The sequence below is a fragment of the Coffea arabica genome, chromosome 10c (genome assembly GCF_036785885.1).
Source record: "Coffea arabica cultivar ET-39 chromosome 10c, Coffea Arabica ET-39 HiFi, whole genome shotgun sequence".
NCBI classification, from domain to species: domain Eukaryota; kingdom Viridiplantae; phylum Streptophyta; class Magnoliopsida; order Gentianales; family Rubiaceae; genus Coffea; species Coffea arabica.
Genome location: NC_092329.1, coordinates 53,176,779 through 53,204,483, shown reverse-complemented (window position 1 = coordinate 53,204,483; position 27,705 = coordinate 53,176,779). Strand labels below are relative to the sequence as shown.

At 33.8% G+C, this 27,705-nt stretch overlaps 2 protein-coding genes and 1 pseudogene across 3 annotated transcripts; 2 read left to right on the top strand and 1 right to left on the bottom strand.

Moving 5' to 3' along the window:
* The first annotated feature begins 1,622 nt into the window (after positions 1 to 1,622).
* Positions 1,623 to 3,885, top strand: LOC113714276 (tryptophan aminotransferase-related protein 4-like; annotated as a pseudogene).
* Positions 3,886 to 10,677: 6,792 nt separating this feature from the next.
* Positions 10,678 to 16,603, top strand: LOC113713825 (tryptophan aminotransferase-related protein 4). The gene is made up of 5 exons (XM_027237614.2): positions 10,678 to 11,056; positions 14,209 to 14,503; positions 14,589 to 14,878; positions 15,128 to 15,408; positions 16,131 to 16,603. Exons 1-5 carry the CDS (start codon positions 10,773 to 10,775, stop codon positions 16,343 to 16,345), a joined length of 1,365 nt encoding a protein of 454 aa, XP_027093415.1. The 5' UTR covers positions 10,678 to 10,772; the 3' UTR covers positions 16,346 to 16,603.
* A 1,381-nt stretch (positions 16,604 to 17,984) lies between these two features.
* Positions 17,985 to 26,108, bottom strand: LOC113714950 (carboxypeptidase SOL1). 2 transcript variants are annotated; one of them, XM_027239098.2, is made up of 15 exons: positions 25,856 to 26,107; positions 25,222 to 25,306; positions 25,036 to 25,131; positions 24,496 to 24,526; positions 24,331 to 24,387; positions 23,882 to 23,977; positions 23,275 to 23,397; positions 22,156 to 22,260; positions 21,359 to 21,405; positions 20,599 to 20,724; positions 20,379 to 20,481; positions 19,751 to 19,813; positions 19,156 to 19,239; positions 18,629 to 18,692; positions 17,985 to 18,439 (listed from the first exon to the last, which is right to left on the bottom strand). In XM_027239098.2, exons 1-15 carry the CDS (start codon positions 25,962 to 25,964, stop codon positions 18,126 to 18,128), a joined length of 1,503 nt encoding a protein of 500 aa, XP_027094899.1. In that variant the 5' UTR covers positions 25,965 to 26,107; the 3' UTR covers positions 17,985 to 18,125. The 2 variants fall into 2 exon arrangements, with proteins under 2 accessions (XP_027094899.1, XP_071925431.1); XM_072069330.1 differs by lacking the exon at positions 22,156 to 22,260 and having other exon boundaries at positions 25,856 to 26,108.
* Positions 26,109 to 27,705: the final 1,597 nt, after the last annotated feature.

The window sequence follows — 27,705 nt, the reverse complement described above, 5'->3', positions numbered from 1 at the left end:
GTTTCTTGATTGAGTTTGGGTCTGAATCTGATGTTTGTCAAGGATGAGCAAAGTTGAAGTTCTGATCTCCTTTTATAGTAGTGGTTATGGCAGCTAAAACACTATTAAAGTACAATGGTCTGACCAATTCGGCAAGTAGCTAGGAAACATCCTTTATTATACTTTAGTACATTAATCGGATTATATTAATATGGGAACATTTTTAAATCAAAACTGAGTCATTTTCTTGATTTAATTAAGCAATAAAGCACGTTTAGCTCCTGCTGTACAAGTAAATTTGTATAGGAGAACGCGGGAGGAGTTTTTGATTAGAACTAGGGAGCTAGATACTGAGAAATAACGTAGCAAGAATACATGTCCTGATTAAAAATGAAATTCAGATAATGCATCATATGATTTCCATGCATGGGAACGGTCCATACCCGATTCCTTTTTGTCCCTTTTCTTCATTAGTAATTTAGTATTCAGGCCGGTCAGTGTGTTCTTCATGGGTGCTCATTTCCATTACAAACTACAACTCAGCTAATATTTTTAATTTATTCAATGAAATCTTAAACTTTACCTGCTATGGATAATCAGTGCCTTATCCTATAAGTAAAAAATTTAAAGTCATGACAAAATCGAGGTTGTTAAAAACATTTCTGAAACTTAGGGATCATCATTCCACAGATGATCTGAGTCATAAATCAATTCATACATTTTCTTGGCGTAAGTTCTTTCAAACTATCTTCTTTATTTATAGTTTAGTTATCCATTTTTCTCATTCAAGTATTAGATCACTCATCCTTTGAAATTATTTTTCCTAACGATTAAATTAAAAATGTACCAATATGTTAGCTGTTGATTAGACACGAATTTCAGTGACTTTGTATGTTAAGTTCAAGGGTAAAATACACTTTACTCCCTATGGTTTAGTGATTTTTCATATAATCTCCTGTAATTTTAAAAACTATACATAATTCTCTCATAGTTTGGACTAAAGTGTCAAAATTACAAAATTTACATTTCATAACGAAATCAACTAAAATGTCAAAAGTATCCCTTTATGAAGTTGAAAATTTATTAATTTAACCACAGGGAGATTATGTATATATTTTGGAAATCATAAGGGGATTATGTGATAAAACACTAAACCATAAAAGAGTTATGTAATAAAACATAAAACCATAAGAAGTTAAAGTGTCATGCATATTGACTTCATATATTTTGATTATTTTAACCATTTTAGTTATTAAAAAATGATATTCTCGACATTTCCTTGGATTCTGTTACAAAGGATTATTTCCATCAATTAATACTTTAGTTTAAACTATGAAGGAATTATATATAGCTTTCGAAACTATAAGGATTATATGAAAAATTACTAAAATACATGGGGATAAAGTGGATTTTACCCTAAGTTCAGCGGAGAGATCAAATACTATTTAAACATGTAGTACTATATAACCCTAGATACTATTTCCTTCTTGCATTTAACAATCCTTTCAGACAAGAGAAACGGCTCAGCCAGCTGGAATTACTAGATTAAATGGCTAAATAAAAAAGAAGTAAGACAAGAAAAATACTTGTACGCGGAACTCAGATGGTTCCACAGTTGACCTCCAATTTTGAAATCAGAAGAAATGAGGTTTCTGATGATGCTTCACTCGCTTCATCACCTGACCATCGCTTCATCACTCGCTTCATCGCTTCAAACCTCAATATATTTTATGCTTAAGGAACCAGCAAGAAAGCATGCCTAATGTTTTTGTTTAATGCTAATTCAATGGGAACATACAAAAAATAATCGTTAAAAATAGAAGGGTGTAACTCAAAACCTGATTAAAAGAACCTTTTTATCGCATTAACATATTCCAGATTTAATCTAGTTATGTTTCTTAGCATTAGTTTAATGAGTGAAAGAAAGTCGCAGGAAATCTAGTCATTGTTTCTACTTTCTAAAACATCTTAACTGCCATAACCACCAGTATATGAGGAGATCAGTCTCAACTCTTTACTCATCATTCACAAACATCAGATTCAAAATCACTCAGTTACCAAACATGGAAAAGCAAAATATGAGCTTGAAATACGAACTCTGCTTGGATTGCTCTGCAGTCCTCAATCTTCTTTTCTTTTCTTTTCTAATTCATAGTAATGATTCAGGGTTAAGACGTTGAGTTGGACTAGAAAAGCTTCTCAGGAAGCTGAAGCTGTCTCTTCACTCAGTTGGATGGCTCGGTTTTAGATGGTGGCAAACCAGTTTGTGAATGCAATGCTTGTCATACTGGCCCTGATTGTTCACAGCTTGTTCCTGATTGTGTGGTTGATGCTGACAGGTATCACTTTCAGGCCTAACTGACAATTGTCTAGTAATTTGAACTGAGCTTGTCTGTTAAGTTTAATATTAACTCTTTTTTTCCCCCCGAATATAGTGGAAACCAATGTTCTTGGAGCCTTTCTGGAAGCAAAATGCAGCTAATAGTGCAATTATGGTAGCCGGATGGCTCCAAATGGGCTATGAATTTGAGGATGGTTCGCTCACTTCTAACGAACTTGAGAAGGTAATCAGGAAGTTACATGCTACGGTTGGAAATGCAGTCACAGATGGCGGATATATTGTCTTCGGTGCTGGCTTGACTCAGCTTCTTAATGCAGCAGTGCACGCTCTTTCCTCAGATGGCTCATCGTCGCCTGCCATGGTTGTTGCATCTTCGCGGTATTACCCGATTAGTTACAATTGGCTGACATCTAATCTATTATTTTCAGCAAAATTTCAATATCAATTCGGTTAAAATTTATATCCAGTTAATTGATATTTAATGATTGCTTTTAAACATGACAGGTATATAAATCTCAAACAGAACCTTTTGAATCCTCAAAGTTCAAGTTCGATGGAGATACAGCAACATGGATGAACATGTCAAGCTCCTCAATTGATAATAATTTCATCGAATTTGTCGCTTCACCAAACAATCCTGTCAGCTAAAGACAGCTATGCTTAGAGGGTCTAACGCCAAGCAAATTCATGATCTTGCATACTACTGGCCGCACTACACTGCAATTCCATCTCCAATGGATGAGGATCTTATGATTTTTACTTTCTCTAAGCTTACTGATCATGCTGGAAGCCGTTTCTGGTGAGTATTTTGTTATTTCATTTAATATTTTGTTGCATAGAACCCTCAATTAAGGGTTGAATTTTAGCTCATGTATGATCAATGAAAAGATTTAAACTGATCATATATTTTTTGACTCTCCAGGTGGGCGATAGTCAAGGATAGGGTTGTTTATGAAAGAATAGTGAATTACGTGGATCTGAACACCTATGGAGCCCTCGAGAAACTCAACTGAGAAGGCTGAAACTTCTGAATGTTGTTCTTGAAGGACATGGAAGAAAAATGTTTGATTGGATATAAAGCTATGAGATTCCAATGAGAAAAGATAAGAAAGATTTTGTCAGCATCGAACCGATTCTCCACCCAAGAACTAATGCCAAAACGTTGTAGATTTTCTAAAGAAGTTAGGTCTCCAACTCCAGGTAATTTTTAATCTCCAACTCTAATCTAGAAAGTCCAAATGAAGAATAGTTCATTGTGCTAGATACCATCTAGAAATGAATAGTTCATCGACATGGGTTTTGGTTGATGCAGCTTTTGTTTGGATCGAATGCCAGAATGAAGAAGACAAGGACTGTCATGCTGTTCTAAGAGAATCAAAGATCATAGGTCGTGCAGGGCACGCATTTGGTGCTGAGAGGAGTTATATGCGTCTAAGCCTCGTCAATAGCCAAGATGATTTTAACTTACTACATGGCTGCACCATCGACTTGAGATGTTAGTTTTCGAGGAAAGGAGGATAGATCTAATAGCTAGAACAGCCAATAACAATTTCTTGATGCATTGAATGATACAAATGTCGCGGAGGAAGATACTAAGAATCATTCTAATCAAGAATTTATATCCGGCAGCAGAAAACCATAGTTTCAATAAATTTTGCAGAGTCTTCATCTCCAGGACATGTGGCCTTCTAAGTTCTAACAGATTGGCAAATGTACATATAATTCTTTTTGTAGAATATTTAGTCATTTCATTTATTCACTTGGAAGTGAGAAGAAAAATGCAATGATCATTTATTGATATATATATATATATATATATTAATATATATATATATATATATATAAAGTGTCTTCATGCTACACACTTTCTTAGTCGCTATTGTTAGGACTGACCCAGGAATAAACAAACTAAAGTTAGAACAAAATAGGCAATATAACCAACCATATAATGATTAGGCGGTAGACACCAACCATATAATAATTAGGTGGTAAAACTGATCATATAAAAAAGTTGTGGCAACCCAATAAAGACAAATAATAAAACAAATAAAAGACAGAAGATTTACGTGGTTCGGTCAAATTGACCTACGCCCACGGGCAAGGGAGAAGCAATATTTCTACTATGAAGAAGAAATACAAAAGCCGTAAAAAAGTGGTTTCTAAGGCAAAATGGCACTTACAAGAGAGTCTAAAATATTTGACTATAAATGGGTTAAATGACTCAAGAAACTAATAGCCCATATAATGCTCTCTTGAGTGGTGCAATTGAAATCTTCACAAATCCCCTATATTTATAAATGAATTTGGGAGGCTTTCCTTGAGGTTCAGCCGATGTGGGACTAAAATTTTTGCCACACAATTCAAAAGTTACGGCTTGACAAATCAACATCAATATTTATTGGTTGGAAAAATGATCGGTTTCATCCTTCACATATTACAAAAATATTCTTTTCGTCCCTCACTTTTAAAATGAACCAATTTCGTCCTTGACATTTAAAAACTGAAATGATTATATCCCTGAACCCAAATTTCAATCTGAATCAAACCACCAATCAACCTGATTACAAATTTCGGGGGTGTAATTGATAGATCATTTGGTTAACTCAACTTGATATTCATGTGAAATTTAATGTACCTAAAAAGAAAAAATAAAAAATTATAACATAAAAAAAAGATTAATCTTTCCTACATTATCATTGTATACACTGATAGTTTTATGTATCGCCATAATATTTTAATTTAAATTTAAACACCAAATTTTATATTTATGATACATATCTAGATTCACAAGCAAATATACTAACGGTGCATTAAATGATTTACCCAAAAAAAAAAAACTCTGTTATTCCAAGACAAAGAATGGCCTTTTATGTTATAATTTTAATTTTTTTGGTTTAATAAATGTCATGTGAATATGATGAAGTTGACCGAATGATCTATCAATTCTATTTTCGAAATTTATTACTGGATTTTGGATGGTTTGATTCAGATTGAAAATTGGGTTCAGGGATGTAATAGCTTTAATTTTTAAATGTCAAGGATGAATTTGCTTCATTTTAAAAGTGAGAGACGAAAAGAATATTTTTGCGAAATGTGAAGGATGAAATAGGTCATTTTTCCTTATTGGTTTTTCAATCTCGAGTAAGTTTTCTAAGGCTAATAACTGTAACTGCATTATTATATTTTCAGCACTAAAAAGTTCATTAATACAACAATAAGTTGTCACGATTACCTTTTGGGGAAAGTACTTGAAGGCGTGGTATTAGTTCCATCTAGCTCCAGTACATTCTTTAGGGAAAGTGCTTGAAGACGTGAAATTAGCTCCATCTAGGTCCAACTTGTTCGTCTAAACATTATGGTGCCCTATAACTAGAAAACATTAAAAATTATTGTTTTGTACGTGTTCAAAGTTCAAGAAGAATTTTTTTTTTTTATAACGTTTCGAACTCAAAGTAAGAATACGTATTATCACTTTTTATTATGGTTGCTCGGTCAAAATAGATTTTAAATATTGTTCAGGATTTTTTTTAAATAAAATATCTTTTTTATTTTTTATAAAAATTTTGGCAGAGTTTCTCCTTATAAATGGACGAAACTCCCTACCAACAAACCTAAATTCAAGAAAAATATCCACATGGCAGTTATTTAATACAAATTTTGAGCTAACCTAAAGCATTTTTCTACGAAAATTAGGGAAACATTTCATCCACATCCTGTAGCAGCTGCAGTATGCCTAATTTTCCTAATCGAAGGCATTCCTATTCTATTCAATCGGATTTCCCCACAAGCTAGCCTGGGAAACATATTAAAGCAATCATAGACCTTGATATGTTGTTCGGGATTTTGTTCGGGATTAATTATAAATCAAAATATTACAATATAACAACTCATACTTAAACTATGGATAGGTATATGACTTGCTTTTTTCAGTATAAGTGGAAAGCCTCGAATTGGAGACGTCTCACTTACACTCCTTCCTCTATACCATTCAATCCATCTCTCTTCATAAGTATATGACTACTTACATCAACCCAAACCAATAATATTATACTAAATTAATCCTCAATGATACATTCATTAGGATTCATATATACTCGAATACGTTTTAGCGTCTTCCATATTTCTTGCATATTCATGCTAGCAGTACTTCTAATTGCATTAAAAGAAAAAAAAAGTATAAAATATGAACGCTAGTCTATATATACGTGTTAACTTATAATATATAAGGCACAACAAAACTTATTCCTTCGATGAAAATTTTTTTTCATTGATAGAAGAATTAGAACTAATTTTCAGCCAAGACTATCTAACTATGAGTTAATTTGGTCTTAAACAAACCCTAGTGTTTAGTATAAAAGATTTAACCAATTTTTTTTATTGAAATTTTTTTTCAAAAGGAAAGTTTGATGCTGTCTTGTTTATCAAAATAGATAAGAAGGATATTCTAGTCATTCAGATTTATGTTAATGATATTGTCTATGGTTCTATTAACAACACAATATGCCAAAATTTTGAAAAGACTTGTGCAAGAAAAGCTTGAGATAAGTATGATGGAAAAACTCCACATTTTTTGTAGAGTACAACTAAGCAATTTGAAGATGGTGTTTATGTCAATCAAATCAAGTACACAAAGGAGTTGTTCAAAAGATTTGATTACTGTGATATCAAAAGTACAAGTACTCTGTTGAGTGCTACTATTAAAATTGACAAGAATGAATAGGGCGAAAAGGTTTGTGAGAAACTTTACCGAGGTATGATTGATGGTTTATTATATTTAACTACTAGTCGTCTCGATATGTGATATCATATTTGCTGTTTGTCTTTGTGCTTGTTTTCAGATTTGTCCTAACGAGTCTCTTATCTCTACTGTTAAGCATACATTCTATGTGAATTATTTGCCTAAATAACTCCCTTCGGAAAAAATATTCCTAAAATGATTCAATTTTATACTTTATTTCCATCACAACCTTTTCTGTTATCCATTGATCAAATTCAATGGAAATGAGAAAAAGGGTAAAACTCTTGTTTAGTCATTAATATAGTTCAAAAATCTCCTACATGACTATCATACTCTGCTCTGCTTTTACTTATCACTCTATTGTCCAAAAAAGTCTTGAACACTTAACATAAATCTAACGATATTTCCAAACATGAGAGTAAAAATCTTGAATACTTAACATAAATCTGACGATATTTCCAAAGATGAGAGCAAAATCTAAAATTGGACTATTCATCTCCATTCCAGTTGCAATAATTTTCTCTTTATGATGTTTTCCTTCTTATTAAAAAAAAACAAAAAATAAAAGAAAAACTCACTACAAATCCAGGGAAACTAGAATTATCGCCAAAAATGAAAGCAAAATCTAAAATTTTGATTGTTTATCTCCATTTCAATTGCAGTAATTTTCTCTTTCTGATGCTCTCTTTCCTATTAAAAAAAAAAAAAGAAAAACTCACTACAAACCTAGCGAAATTGAAATTAGTAGTATGTTTGTACAGAACTCTCCATCACTTGTTCATTAAATTAACTCTTTCCGGAGTTTTGGTTTTGATTTTGTCATGTTGCATTGAACGGGAACTCATTGTGCATGTGGCAATATGGGGGAATAGCATTTAGGGCTGAGGAAAGGAGTCTTTTGCTTTTATTTTGGATGGATACATATGACTTTGAAACCTCCTATGTTAATAATGGTGGTAACGAGAATTTGATTGAATTTGAAGAATTCGATTTAGAAAGCATGGAGAAGGTTGCTCCTTATTAGGGGATAAGGTCAGAAGATTAGATTAGTAATAAAATTTGAAGTTGAATCATTGTAGGAATATTTTTTGGAAAAAAAAAGGTTATTTTGGCAAAAAAACTCCATTCTATGTAACTAAAACATTCTTAAATTATTTGAATTTAGGTTTGTGGTACTTTAGAACAAACTTTATTGATTTTATTGATTATTGTGATGCTGATTTTGCTGTGTGTGTGTGTAAAGTTGATATGAAGCGGAGTACTAAGGGGACATGTTACATCCTGACATGTAGGGGTGGGTACCCGACCCGCTCCTAATATTTTAGGGTACCCGCTATTCAGGTACCGAAAAAAAGGGGCGGGTCATAGGGTACCCGCCCCTAAAAAAAAATTTCAATAAAAAATATTTTTCATTTAATATCAACATGTTTTCCAATAAAAAAAAGTATGCTTTTCAATTAAAATTGGTAGAGATATTATAATCAAAATCCATACATCACCATTCTCACATATTTCATCCAATAATCAAACCGATTTCATAAATTTAGTACATATTAGAATATAATATCTAATAGATAAAACGAAGTTTTATGATAATTTTGAGTACATCACCATTCTCACGCATTTCATTCTTGAATTTTAACCTGTGGTTTGATTTTGACCACTCTAATTAGTGGTAGCAATGTTATACATGAATTTAGTGTGTGTGTATGTATGTATATATATATATATATATATATATATATATATATAAATAAATAAATAAATATATATATAATAGAGAATATGCTAACAATTGAATAGTTTAAAAACATGACAAAGAAAAGATCCTAATAAGTAAAAAATTCATTAGCGGAAAAATAATTAAAAATGTCCAATAATTGACATGTGAATTTGTGATTATAAAAATGGATAATTGACTATAAATTGTCTAATTATAAGGAAATAGAATACAATTTTTTCTAAATTTCTTAAATTTTAGAATAGATGAAATTGATTCGTTTTATATATATATATATAGTTTCTTCAGTTTTTATAAGTTAGACAATGGACATCCTAAATTTTTTGGTAGAGAAATTTTTTATTTGCTTAAAAATAAAAAATTTGAAAAAAAAATAATTTGGAACAAAAAAGAGAAGAGACCAAAAACGAAAAAGTCAACATAGTAAAGAGACATTTTTGTCTCTCATGGGATAAATCGTTGTAAAGAGTTCTATTTGAGGTCCTTCCACTATTGGAAAAGTGCCTTTTTTTTGTGTGAAGAGTATTATTTTGGGGACCAATTATACTTTACGGACATTGATGTTGTCATATAAGGAGTTGTGAAGCTGTCTTTATTATGAAATGAGTTCAAAGGATGGGATTTTACTATTTGGTCCAAAGAGAAGTGATTCTCGAGATTCAATTTTTGTTTGTCGAGAAATAATGAAATATTTGTCAGCCAGACACTAAATTGTGCCAACTGGGATTTTCTAGGTTCAGTTACCAACTTACTATTCTTTTCTTTCCTTATTTACTGTAGCATTATCGTTCATTGTATTCACAACAATGTTTTGTAAAACTAATGCTAATATAGTGATAGCTTTGTGTTGTTTATATAACGGGCGCTATACTAAAAAAATTTAGAAAACTAATGAATTTAGAAAAAGAGAAAAGTAAAAAAGAAGAACTATTTTTTCATTGGCTCAATTGAAATTTCAGTTCACCACTATCACTCATACAAGAGGGTAAGGGAGTACAGAAGAATTCAAAGTGTATCAACTGATTATAATTCTTATCATCCTTTTTGAAAGCCGTGACAGTTTTATCATCTCGAAAGTCTTCATAGTTTTATCACCTCAAAGATTGTGAAATAAAAGAAACAAAAAGAAAAAAAAAACTAATGTCCGATATTTTCACAAGCAAAATAAACAAGAAAATACAAAATGAAAAAGAAAAAAGAATAGCAATACCATTTTTCATTTACAGGCGGATTTTCGAAGAAACTTATGATGCATTTTAAACAAAAATTCAAGCTAAAATATTTTATCCTAATAATTGTTTAATGTCATTTTTGTGATGACAAGCTCTTAAAGATATTTTTGAAGGATACTATAAGTGGAAAAGAAGTTGGGGGAAATTATTCTTATTTTCAATGATCATTTAAAACAAAATGTAGTAAAAACATGACTAATAAGTTTTAGGTTTGTATGATGATGTGTACTCAAAAAGAAGAAAGTTTGTATGATGTCATGAATATTAAGAGTTGTGAAAAATAAGTCGCTTGCTGAGCCAAAAATTAATTAAAGAAACAATGGTCCTGTAAACAGATTCTTAATCTTTTTACCTTTTAGATGTTTCTAAAACTGTGTCTAGTCAATAATCAGCACTTCTTGTTCCCAAGCACGTCATGACCATTCTAAAAAAGAAGCCTACTGTGATTTGAGGTATCTCGAAACCTCCCATTTACACTAAAAATAATATTTGAAAAAAAGGTAATTGAACTGAAAATTGATTAACCTTTTAATCTTTACTGTTAGTGAATAACATCATGCTTCATTTTCAAATGCTTTCATAGTTATGTCAGCAACGACAAGTCGACAAAGGAAATAAACATAAAGTCAGCAGGGCCACCAAAGTTGGCTTAACATTTCTGGTGAATCTCAAGCATATTCTCTATTTCAATCCTGAGAGAATTTGATCATTGAGGTTACTTGAAAAAGCCAAAAAGGCAGCATGGCCAAGATGCATAGCTCTTGCTATGCTGTTTGCCTTTTGGCTTCCATGATAGTTAATATCTTGCTTATGACGCAACAGTACAAGGTCCGGAATCAGCTGACTTGGAGCCAAAACGCTGCAGCAGAAGCTGAATCTGTGGCATCGATTTCATGTTCTGGCAATGGAAGAGCCTATGTTGATGGATTGGTTGTTGATGGAAAACCAGTTTGTGAGTGCAACTCGTGCTTTCAGGGACCTGACTGCTCTCAATTCATAACTGACTGCCCTGCTGATGCTGATAGGTTTGGCCTCGCTATCCCTCTCAAATCCCCCTCCCCTCTTCTGCCTGTGGCTAAATTTTTTTTTTTTTTTCATTATAATTTTTTGGTATGGAGAGGGGAATCAAGAAGAAAATATTTTTGGGATGACAAATTGATCAGGGATGACATATTTGTTCATTTATGATAGTTCTTCTCCTGGAAATTCACGTCTTCCCTTAGGTTGCTAAGTCCTATTTCAGGCGGCATGCAATTGCATCTCCAGATTTCAGACTTCTTTTGCATGCTCTAACTCACTATTCATGAAAATGATCGTGCCGTCAAGGAATGATCAATCGAGTAAAATGTTTTTGTCGAATAGTGGAACGAAACTGTTTTTAATATCGTAGTTGGCTCATCAGGGGCCGTACGCTGTGAACCTGAATATTCTACTAAGACGGCTACAACAAACCATTTTAAACAAGGCATTAGATGCCATTGGCTAGTGGCTATGGTTTGTTGAAGAACCAGATTAGGAAATTTACTCGCTGTATCCACATTCAACAACCGCGTGCGTTTGATAAAATTTAAATATAAAATTTGTTGAAGTTATCGAATTATTAAATAATGAAATCTTAATATTTAAACATATTTTTCGTTAAGTAATAAATGAATGATTTATCACTTACTTTTTAGAGTGAGTTTTGCTCAGAGAGTTCTATTTTTTGTTATCAAACGCATCTCAATATATTAAGATCTAAACCCATTAAATTCAGACACCGAATTGGATCATCAAATTAAATAGGCCTCATGCACATCTATCTTTTTATATGTCGGTCAGGCTGAGATAGAGAAAGAAAATCTTATCAAACTACTACAGTTGCTACATTTTTTTCTTTGCGACTAACAACATAGAAAAGGGGGGCGGGGAATCAAGTCCTAAGGTCCCAGCCTACCTCCTTGAAGAACCAGCAGCCATGGTCCAAAAATTTTTTTTTTTCCTTTTCTCTTCCCCTCTTCTCCCTCTCTGCTCCCCTCTCTCCCTCTACTCCCCTTCACCCTCCCTCGCTCCCTCCCGAAGCCAGAGAACTAGCAGCCATAGCATGCGCAAAATATTTTTTTTTTTTGGCTTTTTCTCTCCCCCTCTTCTCCATCTCCCTCTCCCTCTCTCCTCCCCTTTCCTACTCTCCTCCCCTTCCCCCTCTCCCTTTGCCCAATCTGGTCGCGTGACCAGATCGCAGATGCGGTCTGGTACCGCGCGACCAGATCGCAGCTAGGGAAGGGGAAGGGTGGCCAGGGAGGGGAGGGAAAGAGGAGAGGGGGAGAGGAAGAAAGGAAGGAAAAAAAAAAAAAAAAGGAAGGTCGGCACCGGAAGCAGCGGCGGAGGTGGTGGTGGCCGGCGATGAAGGTGTCGTGAATCAGGGTGAGGGAGAAAGAAGAAGAAAAGAGGAAGTTTTTTGTGTATTAGACATTTTAAAGTGTGTAGGTTAAAAAGTTTGATAAGTTTTTTTAGATTCCTGTAGCTAAAGTTGTTAAAAACTAATAGCTAAAAAACTTGGTCAAAAAACTCGATTCCAAATAGGCCCCTAGTTCTAAAGCCAAATGTTTCATAATACCAGGAAACTAGTAGATAAAGCATTCCTCAATCTTTTTTTTGGAAAAGGGTTATTATTACTTTACCCATTTGATGTTCAGTATCACTATCAATGTCCCTCTTAACGTTATTTTTTAGTCACTTTATATCCAAAATTAACGGTTAAACTTAACGGAGTTTGTTGATTAAACTAAAAAGATATGTTTAACTCTTAAAATTATTATCACTTTATTCCCATAAACTATAGCATCATTATCAGTTTACCCCCTAGAGTTATTTTTAAGTAATTTATCCTACCATTAAACTAATTTAGTAAGTTAAAAAACTTTAGAAAAAAGTACCCTCCTCTTTGAATAATAAAAATAATAGAAAATTTAGAATGGTTCTTCTCCCTTTTAGTATAAACAAAAGAGTTAAAGTGTTAATCTCTTTCTTCTTGGCAATCTTATTAATGTTGGAAAAAAAATAGAAAGATGGGGAGGGGAAGAGAGAGATAGAGAGAGAGAGAGAAAGAGTTCAATTCTTTTTTTTTTTTTAAATACAAATAAAAAAGGATTAAATAATTTTATTATTTTAAAATTATTTCACTTTCTGTTTATCACCAAATTTCAATTTTAATCTCGACAACCTTAAAGTAATACGATAATATTAGACTCTTCTTTATTTTCTTTCTTTGCAAAATCTAATTATTTGTCTCCTTCTTTCCTATCTCCTTTTCTTTTCCTAGTATTAATAAGTGTGAAAAAAATTTGAGAAAATTGTTTTATTTTTATATTTTTGGATCTCTTAAAGTGAAAAAGAATAATCATTCCATTTTTTTTATTTTTAATTATATATAAAAATGGTAAATATATTTAAAATTTTTTTACCATACTAGTTAGATTAATGATGAAATAAAATGGCTAGAAATTAATGTTCGGAATTAAAGCGATTGTATCACTATAATTTCAAGGGATAAAGTGATAATAACAGTGTGATAATGCTATAGAACAAAGGGGGTTTTTTTGTCCAAAATTTCTTAACATGTTTAGTTGAATTACTTATGGGAGTGACGCGACTCAAAGATAACGTTAAAAGGTAAACTCAAAGATAACGTTAAAAGGTAAACTGATAGTAGTGATATAGTTTAAAAAGTGATAATAACCCTTTGGAAAACTTCTAATCTATCCCTCTCTTGGAGCTCCCCAATCTTGGAGGAACATATTAAGTTGCACTCTATCTGTAAAAGAATTTCAAGAAAAAGTTTCTTTCTATTCGATCAATACCAAATCTAGATTCGAAAGACATTTCATCGTATCGAATGAGCTGGAGAGATTCTGCTTGTTTTCCTAAATTCTATTTGGAGCGAACATCTAGAAACCTTTTTCTAGTAGTCCCGCTAACTGTTGATCCAGATAAAGTCTTTCCCATCTACGTTACTCAGTATTGTTGATTGGTGCTTTTGCTTTACGTAAATTCTCTTCTTCAAATTCTCAAGTGCAAAATTAACACTAATAACAAGTCTGTTGCTGTCTTTAGTCACTCGTTTAGAGAGAATAACTTGCGAGCTACATTATGGTAATCATTTTGTCGCTAAGTAAAAGCTGAAATTGGCTGAGTGCAGTGGAGATCCTTTGTTTCTAGAGCCCTATTGGATGCGACATGCTGCAAGTAGTGCCCTCTTAGTTGCAGGATGGCATCGAATGAGCTATACGTTTTCGGACGATACAAGTATCTCGCAGGTTCTGGATCAACACATCCGCACACTACATGCAGCTGCCAAAAATGCTATTACAGATGGAAAATACATCGTCTTTGGTGCTGGTTCAACTCAACTTCTCAATGCTGCGGTTTTTGCTCTTTCCTCTCGAAACTCATCTTCTCGCACAAGAGTTGTGGCATCTACACCTTATTATCCGGTTTGTCCTTGTACATGATACTGATTTCCATTTAAAAACCAAGAAACTACAATAAGATTGAACTGACACAGTTCTATTCCCACAGCTTTACAAAAAACAAACAGATTACTTCGAAACTCTTCATTTTGAGTTTGGTGGTGATGTATCCTCGCTCAAAAATAATTCAGATGCTTTGGATATCATCGAGTTTGTAACTTCACCAAATAATCCAGATGGTCAGTTGAAGAAAGCGGTTCTGCGAGGCCCTACTGTCAAGGCTGTCTATGATCATGCCTATTATTGGCCGCATTTTACAGCGATTCCATCTCCAGCAGATGAAGATGTCATGATCTTCACAATTTCTAAGCTCACTGGCCATGCTGGAAGTAGATTTGGGTAATACTAATGGACTTGTATACTCAAATTAATGTCATGTTTTGGATGTGGTTTCTTTTTTAAGAATGCACACGCAGATACAGGCTTATAGCTGAATCATGCTTGCAGCAGTTTTTAGTACTACTACGGTTGTTTGTAGAAAACCTAACATGCAAGACGTCTGTGAACAGATGGATGAAGTTCTGAACATAAAAACTGCTCTTATAAACTGACGTTCTAGGTTAAATTCAATTGTGAGATTTTGTGCAGATGGGCAGTAATAAAGGACAAGGATGTTTATGAAGGAATGTCAGCATACATAAGCCTGGCCGAGATGGGCCTCTCAAGGGATACTCAATTGAGAGCTTTGAAGCTCCTAAAAGCACTACTTGAAGATGATGGCAAAGAAATTTTTTATTTTGGATACAGAAGAATGATGGACCGCTGGAAAAGGTTAAACCAGGTTATATCATTGTCAAAGCAATTCAGCCTTCAAGAGATCTCCCCTCAATACTGCAATTATCTTGACAGAGTCAGAGAACCATCTCCAGGTGATTCTCCCCTTATGTATACACTTTTGTGAATACAATAGTTTTAATCTGTCCTCCATTAGTTGATAGTTTTTTGCTGTTAAACTATCTTGAGATTCTTCAACGAGGTTCAGGGACCAAAATGTTGAAATTTAAAAAATGATAACCAACCTACAGAACTAAACAAAGATTGAACTAACCATCAAAGCTTCCAAGTTGAAGAAAAATCAATATCACTGTGAATTTTGATTTTAGTACTTTCTAGGATATGTAATCTTTGATGTATTGGCCATGTTTGTCTTTTGGTGGTGAGTTACCTGAATATTGCAATTCTAATCAAAACTGAAGACATATCGATTGTTACTGGATTAGGTCCCATGATTTTTTTTTTTAATTTGGATTTTTCACGTCCTATATCTTTTATTTTTCTATATTTTATTATTATTATTGATATCGTTGTTTGGTGATTTGGTTTATTCCTATTTTAACTAGTATTTGGAAAAAAAAAAAAAAAGTAATTTGTCTTGGATTAATTTGGATATTTCCCAACATAATTTAATATCAATACCTTTTTGACTTCTGAATAAAAATTTAAATATTTGTATAAATAACTCTGTCTTTTGCTTCTACTTGCCAAAGTTCTATATTAAATACAAATGCTCAGACATTTTTATCCAAATAATCATATCCAAGACATTTTGATACTACCGGTGATCTTTCTGTTTGTGTATTGATAATGGCAGCTTATGCATGGCTGAAATGTGAAAGAGAAGAAGATACGAATTGTACTAAAGTCCTCAACGCAGCAAATATCATTGGTCGCAAAGGCAGAGTTTTCAATGCTGGAAACCGCCGTGTTCGCCTTTCCCTTCTCAAGAGACAAGGTGATTTTGAGTTGCTGTTATACAGATTGAACGAACTAGTCAAGAAAGAATATGATGCACACCAGGCTGTGTGATTAGTGAAGGTTTTGATCAATAGTCGGTTGACTATAAACTCAACAAAAATCATAATTTGTGAGTAATAAATCAGATAAAACTCTTGCCTGAAATAAAGATGATCAGGAATTTATTTGCCTGAAACCAACACCACAAGACACTTTTGTCTATTTGGGGTTCAGGATTTGATTCCAATTTGTCTAGTTGAATATTCCCAATCCTCATGTGTACGTACCTATATCAAATTATTTTTCTAAGTTTTTTTCAGTTTAATACAATTCTGGTGGCATTCATTTTTTATAACTAAATAGAAATTGTGGCATGTGGTTGTAATTGCCACTATCAGTGGAAGTTTGGTGTCATGACGCTGAGGTGCTAGTGATACTTTTCCTTTTGAGCTGCCATTGAATTCCTTTGTCAAAAAACTTCACTGAAAATGCTGTCTGTGTTTGTATTTTATAACATGTTAAGCTAGGATGTCTCAAATCTTTTATTTGTTGATTTTCCCCTCCAAAATTGTTTCTCTTTTCCTGCATCCTGGAAATGTTTTCAATAATGATGATCCCTCTGCAACAGCAACAGACTGATCATGTAAATCCGACCTTGCGTTTAATTTACCCAAGTTGTCAAGTGCTAAATCCAAGACATATATCCGACTTTCCGTAAAGCACAGACATTTTTTGTAGCAGAAAAAGGGATCCAATTTTACATGCTTTGCTAAGTAGTTACCATTCTTAAGATCTTCTAACTTGGTTAGACTAGGGGTGCTATTAAGCCAAGCCACTCACGAGTAGTTTGTGAGCGGCTTGATCCAAAGCTTGATTCGAATTCAAACTCGAGCTGCTTTGGTTCGAATTCAAACTCGAGCTCGAGCTCGAGCTGCTCGTTACATGTAACGAGTTGAGTTCGAGCATTTAAAATAAATACTCGAATACTCGACGAGCTTGATCAAGTATTTATATTATTTATATATTATATATTTTAATTATGTAACAATCCTAATTATCAGTGTATGTACTGTCAGTGTAGGAAAGATTAATCCTAACTATTATGGGTTCGTATTTTAATAAATTTACATGAAGTAATGTTTAGTAAAAAAATGATGAATAACAAAATGGTAATCTGATAAATCTAAAACGTCAAAAATTGAAAACAAGAAAAAAAAAATCACAGGTATAAATTCGAGCTCGAGCTCGAGTAGTTCGAGCTTGATATTTACTTGATCTCAAACGAGTCAAGCTTGAGTTTGATTTTCATTATATCGAGTCGAGTTCACGTTCCAATTTCTGTACTTGTTTGAGCTCGAGTTGCACTGATAGTGATCGAATTCAAACAAGTGGAAAAATTGGTTGTTTCCAAATATTTCTCTTTTCGAGTTTTCACGCAAGATTATGAATATAATCAAACACGGAATAAGTTCAGCTCATCAGATTGACAGTGCTCACTGTACAGTATTTCGTGTTAACTGTGAATCTAGTAGTTATAAGACTTGGGGGAATCATCAAAGATTCAAAGCCAAGTTTCGAGTAATTTTGTTGAAGAGACAACACAAAGATCAAGGCTCTGCAAGAAAAGACAGATACAAAGCACTTCAGACATATATTTTTCTACCTTACAATGGGAAACCAAAAATAGGATTGGTTATAATCCATGACAGCGTTCATGAATCAGCTTTGCATCTTGTATCATGCTGCTGCTCTTCCTTTCTGTTGTACAAAAGGTATATCATGTTTAAATGCACATTATGTACTAAATGTGTCCTAAAATACAAAGATTCCTAATTAAGTGCATATGAATAATTCATACAACAAGGGGCCGCTTTTGCCCTGCCATCTGTTTTGGTCTCAAATAATTCAATATTACTCTCCTCTTCATCAAAAAGCAGAGGAATAGTAGAATTAGAATTACAATGATCAAAATTTCTGAATGCTGCCCAGGCAAAAGCTCAATGAGTTTCTGCTCTCTCTTCTCAAAGCTGCTGCAGTCACACCTGCTTGGCAGTAAATCATCTCTGGCAGCAACTACCGGATCAAGAATAAAGTCTACCGTACTTGCTTCTTCTCCCAACATGATACGTGTACTCTTGGACTTGTAACCGGGCATCGATGCGACAACTATAAATTTTTAAGTTAAAATCAGAATGTTCACAAAAAAATTTGTAGGTATGTACTCTTGCTTTAATCATATCCAATTGCGAGCGAGCTATAAGTGAAGACAAAAACTACTGAAATTCAGTGACTACACTGATGAAAAACATTGATATCGTGGATGAAGACCGAAACATTTAGGCTGATTATGATTACCTTCGTATTTCTCTCCAGGAGTCAGCAAACGATGATAATCAGCAAACACTTTGCCAGCTTTGATCTGTTAATTAAAAGGTTGTGAAAAAATAAATTGAAAGAAATCAGCTATTCTGCTACATCATTAAAAATCCGACATATTAGGGTATACAACCAGCAATGACTAACCCCCTTTGGAGTTATATTACAATCTGATGGACCATCTAATAGTGCTTAGACAACAATTGTCATGCACCTTTTTATTCAGTGGTCGTCCCCTTCCTATGACCAAAAATTCAAATCAAACGCTACCTTAATTAAACATCTTTATTCTGTTTGATCACATAAAAATACTGCTCATGCGATGCCATCAATATAGACAAATAGCTGCAGTGACCTAATTATGTGAAGCATGAAGAATACAAAACTGTACGATTTCACTCTTATATTCTTCATGTAGCCATATAAGTCATCATGGTTATGTGTTATCTTGGTAAGTTTCAGAAACCTGTGTCTCAAATGCAAGTCAAGCATAATCAAAGATGTACCGTGGAGTTTATTCCCTTAATAGATATTGAGGCTGCCAAAGGGCTTCCATAATCTGATGAGAAGATCCGTCCTTGTATTCCTGTCTACATAATAAGAAAGTCTTTTGAAGTGAACGTCATTAAAGTCACCATACAAAAAACTACATATCTTCCAATAACAAATATCAAACCTCTCGACCAATTAAACAACCAGATAGATGAACAAACAATAATAATAACACATGAACTACATTGCTTTAGTCCTCCTCCAAAAAGAGAATCTTTTTGGCTTCTGGAGTTACAGGTTTTTGTTAGAAAACACACAGAAGACGTGGTCATGAACAATTTGGACTTGACACTACATGAACAGCACCAGGGATGCTCAATAATTGGTAGCATGCTCCAAATTGTACAACAAAATTTGTAGCCAATGCTTGTCCATGATGTCAATATGGTGTACTCCCAAAGCTAGGTAGCTAAGTACATGCACAGTTTTAAGAGAATATGGACACAGCAGGATCAACAATTAGGAGCAACTTTAAAACAATGAATGTTAGACTTGGGGGCATATTGCCAACAATATAGAAAAAAGATAACGGCAGCATAAAAAACTTACCTTTACAAGACTTGCAACAAGGTTTAGCATGCTCATTCTGTTAAACTCCCAAAGAACAGGAATCTGCAAAGATAGATACATCAAGGTAAAACCAGAGGAGAGCATAAAATAGAGTCTTGAAAGGATAGGAGGAATAAAATGGATTTGGGAGAATAACACTAGGAAAAGAATACGTTCATTTATTCAATTCAGTAGTCATACGTCATCTGAAGGTCCAGAAAATAAATAATGAAGACCTTGTATCTAGAAATCCTTTTATTGTATAGATGTCTTCTGAAATCACAAACAATGGTTAAAAAAAAACCACCCCTAAAATCTAACAAGAATGATCTCTTCACACCTGTCATTTAGCAAGAAAACCAAATTCTACCACCATTACCCAATCAATAATATCAAGGATTCTGGAAAACAAAAAGTTTGAAAGAAGAAACTTTTGTAGAGATCTCTTCAAGTTACAACCTAACCACTATCACTAGCTAACAAGAAGCCCAAAGTAAAGCAATAATAATCTGAAGATATCTCAAATTTAGTACACCTGCAAAGTGAGCTCTTGATAGATAACTTTAAAGCAGTTTTGAGGGATATTTTGTACTTCTTAAATGCAAAAAAGGCTTGGTTGAGATCTAACCTCACTTGCATTAGGCCACTTGTCATCACTAATCTCCAAAGTCAATTCAAAACAGCCAGCATATATATAATTCCAATCTTGCATCCCACCATATATAGGATACCTGCAGGAGAATTAATATTTGAACACAAAAGAAAAAGAAGATAAGTTCCACAAGGTGTCTCTACATGGAGCATTTGCAGCATGTTACTTCATTCAGTTTATGTAAATGATATCATACCACTTAGCTCCATTCGTTATTCCCCCAGGAAACTCCTTGCTTAAGGACATATTATGGTGTGAATTACTGTATAAACTTGCCATGAATCTGAATGTTTTGTCATCAGGGCACGCATAGTAGTACTTCCTGAGATGATCCAGATTGACAAGAAAATCTAAGAGAAAAATTGATAAACATAACTGCTAGCACTGGAAAAAGATCAGTGATTCTATAGTAGTATGCAAAAAATAAATAAATAAAACTTTGCAGAAACAGGCAACTGAACTGTAACGAAAGTCAACAAACAAATATACCATGATTTATTCTAGAAGATAGGTGCCAATTAGAAACATGATTAACTGACTTAATCAAAATTCAAAGGAACTGTTCCAGCTATGGTAAATGCTTTCTCCAAATGAGAAAAAAATTAAAAAAAGGTCCAGCAACCAATCCATATACCAATGGTGGTGAGTTCATGACAATAAAAAAGAATTTACATTGTCAAATCTTATCCCCCGAAAGCAAGGTCACTCTCATCAATTTATCAACGGTTGTCCAAAACACCACAATCAGACATGAAACGTATTTCAGAGAACTAACTTAATTTCCAAAGAAACTAACGCTGCCAGCAGGAAAAAGATTATGTTGTTATATGAGGATTCTTAACGTTCACAAAAAAAAAGATGTGCAACTAGAATGGTTTACAGTATTTCCATGTCTCCATAATAACTCAATCAAATGCTGAATAAATTCAAGGCAGAATCAAATATAGAATACTCACTTTTCATCTGTAGTTCCATCCCATGGATAATTAGCAACAAGTGCTCCCTGTACAGTAAAAAGGCTAATTAGCTTATCAAGTATGGTTGATCATATCTGTATCCAACTAACTTAGGCCTCCTCAAGTCACTGAGCTGCCTCAAAGTATACATGCAGTAGTCGCTTATTAAAAGGAAAAAGCATATCAGCAGTGGTTTGAACCTTCTCTTACAATGAATGCATGACCAGTTAAACCTAGTAGTATCCCGTATGATTTTATTTTATCACACAATTTGGCACACTCAACCATTCAGCAGAATTATTTACAAAAACATCAACACGTTCTCTTTTGTTTTTGAGAGACAAGGTCGATGACGTGAATCCAGAAAAAGCAAAAAGCACGTGAATACTCTGTAAAGAAAAGTCATGTTAAATTAAAATTCATTTTATTGGAAGATGAAGAAAATGTATGTTAAGAATCAAGCTCAAAATACAGTATTTCAATCAGAAAAGAAAAATGAAAAGGAAAAATACTAGAAAAATACCACATAGAAGGAGAAAGCAAGAGGGGTGAGAGGATAAGGAACTTCCTGCTGAACTATGGAAGAATAAACTTAGAGAAGATTTCAAAGAAATATTCTTTTCGATCTCCTTAAGAGCTATTGAGATCTCTGTACATATCAACAAAAGAAAGGGTCCTTTCAAGCAGGAACTTCTATCACTGGCTTTGATTTGCAACTCTTCCTTGTCACAATAGGCACAGTTCACAAACCAAGAAGTTAATATACTAAGGCAGTATGCAACAGAGGGAAACATTACCCCATGCAGAGTGGCAGATGCTGTGAAATGAATCTTTTCCAACCAACTCATAATTGCTTTTGTTTCAGGTTGTCGCATGCCCAGGTCATCATTCATGTGAAAGAACTATGTCATTTCATGTCAGTGAATGCTTGTAAATGAGTCATTCTACAAATAAGAATGAATAAAGCAGACATTGTTGTATAAACAATTTTGTCAACAGAAAGCTAACCTTATATGGAGAGTAACTCATTCCAAAGTTTAAAAGTAACACTCAGACAAACATAGTCTCAATACATTTACGAGCCACTTTATGGAAAGGAAAACGTTTTACCTTAATTATTTTAATCCGAACAGTAGCCAGATACTGAACTCACAGGTTGGAGGGGGAAAAGGTCTCATAATGATAGAGAAATTGTGATGCAAGGTGATATTTTACATCAAGGGAAACAAGTCACTAAGTTTACATTTCAGAATCATGCCTGAATTCTTTTCCTAGAAGCATATTATGGTCATCTTACTAGGTGGTACTTTAAGCAGTGGCACTAAAGGATAGATTTATCCAGTAATGAGCAGCAATTTGTATCAAGGTGATATTGAGCACCTTTCTCTTCATCGATTACCATACTTTCCATTCAAAATTTGACCTAGATAATAAACATCACAGAAGGAAAAGCTTGGCCTACCGAAATGCTCATATAGACAGGGGACAATGTTTGAAAGTTTCCTTTTTCATACTTTCCATTAATTTCCTTTACCCGATAGCTCATTCTTAATCAAAATGCTAGTGTCTAGTGACTCATATTTTACATTGCTAATTTCAGTTATTGCCTCAAAATTTGTGCATAAGATTCTTAGTGTTTTCACAAGTTGACTATTCTTCTGAGTACTTTTTCCCAAAAGTAATACCTTGTTATAGATGAGCATGCAAGAAAAAGGTTGTTCACTTGAGATACATCAAACCAAACCAAATGGAAATTATGCATCTGAAAAGTTTCGGCTTTTATATAGAGTTTACATTGCACAACTTGCTCCCCTTAGGACTTCAATTCCATAACATCCAATTCTAGATACCTAAGTTTTATTCAGTTTATGGTTGAAGAATAAAAATGTCCAAAGATAGCAAGTGCTGCAAGATACCTGGTCTGGAAAATCACGATTTAGGTCTACATTTTTTGCATTCCCACGCAATCTTGATTGAAACCCATCCGGATTAAGGGACGGAAGTATGTGAAGGTGAACATTATTCACAATCAAAGTAGCCTGCATATAAAAGTTAAACATTCAATCGTAACACACTCAATAAGAAGCTTTCAGAAGCAACATCAATCCGTGGAAAACATGGAAACTAATAATTGCAAGAGCCTAAGGGAAAATTTCTTAGTCCAGAAAAGAATCATAAATATTGGTACAAGGAGCAAATGATGGAATTAAGCAAGACAACAAGAAGGGTAATTCCACACAGACAAAACGATGTTTCAATGTGGTATTAGAAAAATTAAAATTTAATTTGTCCTCTTATCGCCTTTATTCAACATACATGGGTTTGAAGAAAAAAAAATTCACAAGGTGTTAGCAATTTCAAAAAGGATATTTAAAGTGATTACCATGCACTTAAAGGAAGGGCCATCCACGGGGTGGATGGGGGCAAAAATTAAACCAAAAAAAACGTTGGGTCAAAAAAGAAATAAGTCAGATAAAGTTAACTATAGTAATAACATGGCTACATGTGAAGCAAAGCAATTACCAAAGGGTGCTGCATATAGTTGTCACAAAGCCAATTTGCTAGAAGTAAGAGAAGCTCACGACCAACAGGTTCATCCCCATGTACATTTCCAATGAACTGCAAAATGAACGCTATGGAGCAAATTAATAGCCAAACAACCATATCATCTATGAATGCAAAGAAGATTACTGAAAATCATCCAAATTGCAGGAACAGAAACAAAAAGAAAACTGCAGGCAAATATAAGGACAAGAAGAAATTGATAGCTCTTATTTCCATTGGAGATTTACGAGAAAAGAGAAAACATAAATTAAAAGTATATAAGTTCTTCTAAGTTATTCTTTGGCACAAACTATCTCCTCGCAGACACGTAAATTTTAGCTTCATTTGCCATTCAGTTTCCTTATTTTCTCACAGGAAAAGTATCATTTCTTTTCTGTAGAGTATACGTTCATGAAAGAAATTCATACCTTGAAAGCAGGTTCGGGTTCTTCCTTGCCAGGCTTATCAGAGATTTCGATTACCCACTGAAGTCAGTGAAGGCCAGTAAAACATCAGTGAAGTCAAAGGAGTGAAATCATCAAGTAAAAAGCAAAATTTGAACATGGGAAGGCATCTAGGAATAGAAATATTACCAGTGGAACTCCTAAGACACTCTCCCCAATACTGATCGTAGATTCAAAAGATCCCTCAAAGAGAAAAGCACAATAAGTCAGGCATATAAATCACCATTTCAAAAAGAAAAAAGATTATTTCTGAATTATATATTCAGCATCGTGTTCTATGCAGTATCATGCAAATTTTTTGTGGCCACTCTTTCAAATTAAATTCCCTGCAAGAGTAACTACCTAGTCTACCCCTACTATGACATGCTTCTATGAAATATACAATCTGCATTATCAAAAACATGACTAAATTAAACACTCTTCTAACTATAAGAAAATGCAAGCCTCATTGAAGGTTCGCACGGCAGTGTAAAGATTTCTTACAGAATCAAGTCGACATGGATGACATATAATCTATGCTCAAAATTAAAATCCTCTTCTCATGCATGTATCATGCATCTATCTAAACCTAGTCGTCTATAAATATTTACAATGTCAGTGTAGGAAAATTAATCCTTAAACAAAATAAGTTTTTGCCTACGACAGAATTAGCTCATGTAACACACTTACCTGTAGACTCTAGATATGCTACTACACCTACGGTTAAATTCCTTGATGGCCTTCTCGAGCTCAGCATTACTCATGTACCCTTCAGCCAATTTGTTACTGCAAATCAAACAGTCTTCTGTCTTAATTGCAAATCGTGCAACAATTAAGACGTTAAGAAAGCAATATTTTGAGTTTTTTTGACAGTACAGTCTTTTGATATGCTCTTGCATTGAGAACTTCTTTTCCTCAAACAAATGCCTTGCTGAACCGACATAGCTAATATCGCCCAAACCTACCAAAACACAAAGATTATTTAAGTTTCAAATTCAAAAAATAAAACTTGTCCACAAGGATTAAACTTTGCTACGCATATTGAATTTTGCCACTGATCACAACTCTACAATCCAAAATTACGAAAACTATCAAAGCCTGATCTCTCCTTCTTTGTCATCTCAACGTGCAAAAACATGATGAATTGGGACTGGAATGGAAATTCGAAATTAACATTGGCATATGATGCAACCTCCAATTTTAAAATTTTCCCCAATACGGGCATATTCTTCCAGTAATAGAATAAAGTAAATTTCTTTATTTCATAAGAGACAAAATCCAATTATCCCAAGCCAATTGACGAAAAATGACCAAAAGCTACAAGAATTACTACTACTGGTCATCAATTCCCACATTTTCAACTCTAAAGAGAAAATTTGTTAACAACTAACACTCCTTGAATCAGTAAAGGCAAGATTCTCATTAAATGAAAGCAAACGCAGTAAAATTCATTGAAGCTTAAAATACGGAGAAATTCAGGCAAAGATTCAAGAACTTTTTCTTTCTAAACCTGAGAAATTAGAGCTGATAAGGCCGCCTTTAGCGATGGCGAAATGAAATACAGAAGACAAATGCAGAGAGAGAAAGAGAAGAGAGAGATTGAGGACGATCAGCTTCATTTTTCATTCATTTGACTCCCCGGAAAAAATATAAATGTTTCTGATCTGATGGAGTTAGAAGAAATAGTTGGAGAAGAAGGCTAGTGACCGGCAACGGGCTGGCCACACAGGAGTATTTTTTTTACCGGTGAAAAAGTGGAGAAAGAAAACGTGGGCAGCACGTGAGGAGACGTTTTTTGGGATTTACGGTTCTTGAGCTCATTTATTTTTCTTATTGGCCCCTCCCCCAAAAAAAAAAAAAAAAGAAAAATGGCCGGTTTTATCTCGAAATATTTTCTAGTGTCGATTTAGTTCTTAATTTTTATTTCTAATCAATTTGACACGTGAACTTAATTTTTTAGCCTGATTAAGGTCTTTTTTGGCACTATCGCAATTTAGAAGCGATTTAGCTCTTAAATTACTAATTAAACAGACACATTTTTTGAACTCAGTATTTTTTGGCACCAACATAGTTTAGTAGCGATTTAACTCTTAAATTACTAATTAAATAGGAATATTTTGGAAAATCTAACGCACTCTTCTTCTTCCACCTGATCTTAGGCCCCGACTCACTATCCGTGAACGAACCTTGTGAAGGAATTCTTAGATTTTCAGGGCTTTAAATTCTCTCCTCCATCAACCACTAAACTCCATTACCCACCAACCACCTCCTACTCCTTCCCCCACCCTTCTCTTCTCACCTCTACCTCCTCATCCTCCTTTTCTCCCCCTCCCCTACCTTTTCATCAACATCCCACTCCTATCTCTCTCCCTTCCCTCTTCATTGTCACCCCTTGCTCCACTCTTTCCCTGAGGAGTTTTGGTCCGAGAGATAGCACATAATTAAAAAAATCCAATTTGTCAATTTCATGCTAAATTGGTAAGAAGAAAACACTTAAAAGGTTCAGTTTTGGCCAACAAATTTGGTTATTTTTAGTAGCATTTTAGGAAAAATATGACTCACTTGCATATAAATGAACATGTATTGCTTGCACATCACGAAGTGATAAATCCATCCTTCCCCACTCCATTTCTTAAGTCTCACTTTTCTATTGTTAGAAAAAAATTTCTTTAAGAAAAAGGTGAAAATTAGAAGTTTATTGCAAAATAATTTGAATATTTAAAGCAAAAACTCTTAGATCCAAACAAGTCAACCGGACTACCTTCTTTTTAGATGGATTTTGAGTGCAAAAATCCGCAAATGGAATATACTCAAACTTCAAGATTAGCTAAGGAAATGCAAATTCTTCTGCTATTTCTACACTTCCACATCATATTTAAGCATAGGATTAGCAAGAGAGCTAATCTATTTTCCAAAGGAAAGAAGAAAAAATTTATAATACATCACAGAAATGAAAAATTAAAAATTAAAATTGAGAGGCATAATTTTTCTAGGGAGGGACAATAGTTTTCATCTCTCTATCTTATATCGATGCTACTTTCACCGTAGACACCAACACCCTTAGCAATTCACATTGCTTAAAGAAATTCTTCTCCATAAATAAATGACAAATGAAAGGCATGTAGCAAAAATTCTCGCCATCTCCGACCTAACCCTTCTAATTTAGACTATGCCTTTATTTATTTTTTGAAAGGACTATGGTATCTAAGACGAGTACTTTCTGATTGAGATTCTTTTGAATTTTAACTTTTACTATCAGATGATTTGCGTCCTAAACTTATGAAAAATTTTCAAATCTCTACAATAACTTTCGCCGTTAGTGTAAAAGCAGATAAAAGCACATGATTGAACTCTTTTTTT

Coding starts and splice junctions, on each gene's coding strand:
- LOC113713825 (XM_027237614.2), top strand. CDS start 10,773: ATGGCCAAGATGCATAGCTCTTGCTATGCTGTTTGCCTTTTGGCTTCC. Junction 11,057..14,208: donor TGCCCTGCTGATGCTGATAG/GTTTGGCCTCGC, acceptor GGCTGAGTGCAG/TGGAGATCCTTTGTTTCTAG. Junction 15,409..16,130: donor AGTCAGAGAACCATCTCCAG/GTGATTCTCCCC, acceptor TGATAATGGCAG/CTTATGCATGGCTGAAATGT.
- LOC113714950 (XM_027239098.2), bottom strand. CDS start 25,964: ATGAAGCTGATCGTCCTCAATCTCTCTCTTCTCTTTCTCTCTCTGCAT. Junction 21,406..22,155: donor CATCTGCCACTCTGCATGGG/GTAATGTTTCCC, acceptor TTTACTGTACAG/GGAGCACTTGTTGCTAATTA. Junction 18,693..19,155: donor TTAAGGGAATAAACTCCACG/GTACATCTTTGA, acceptor TTTAATTAACAG/ATCAAAGCTGGCAAAGTGTT.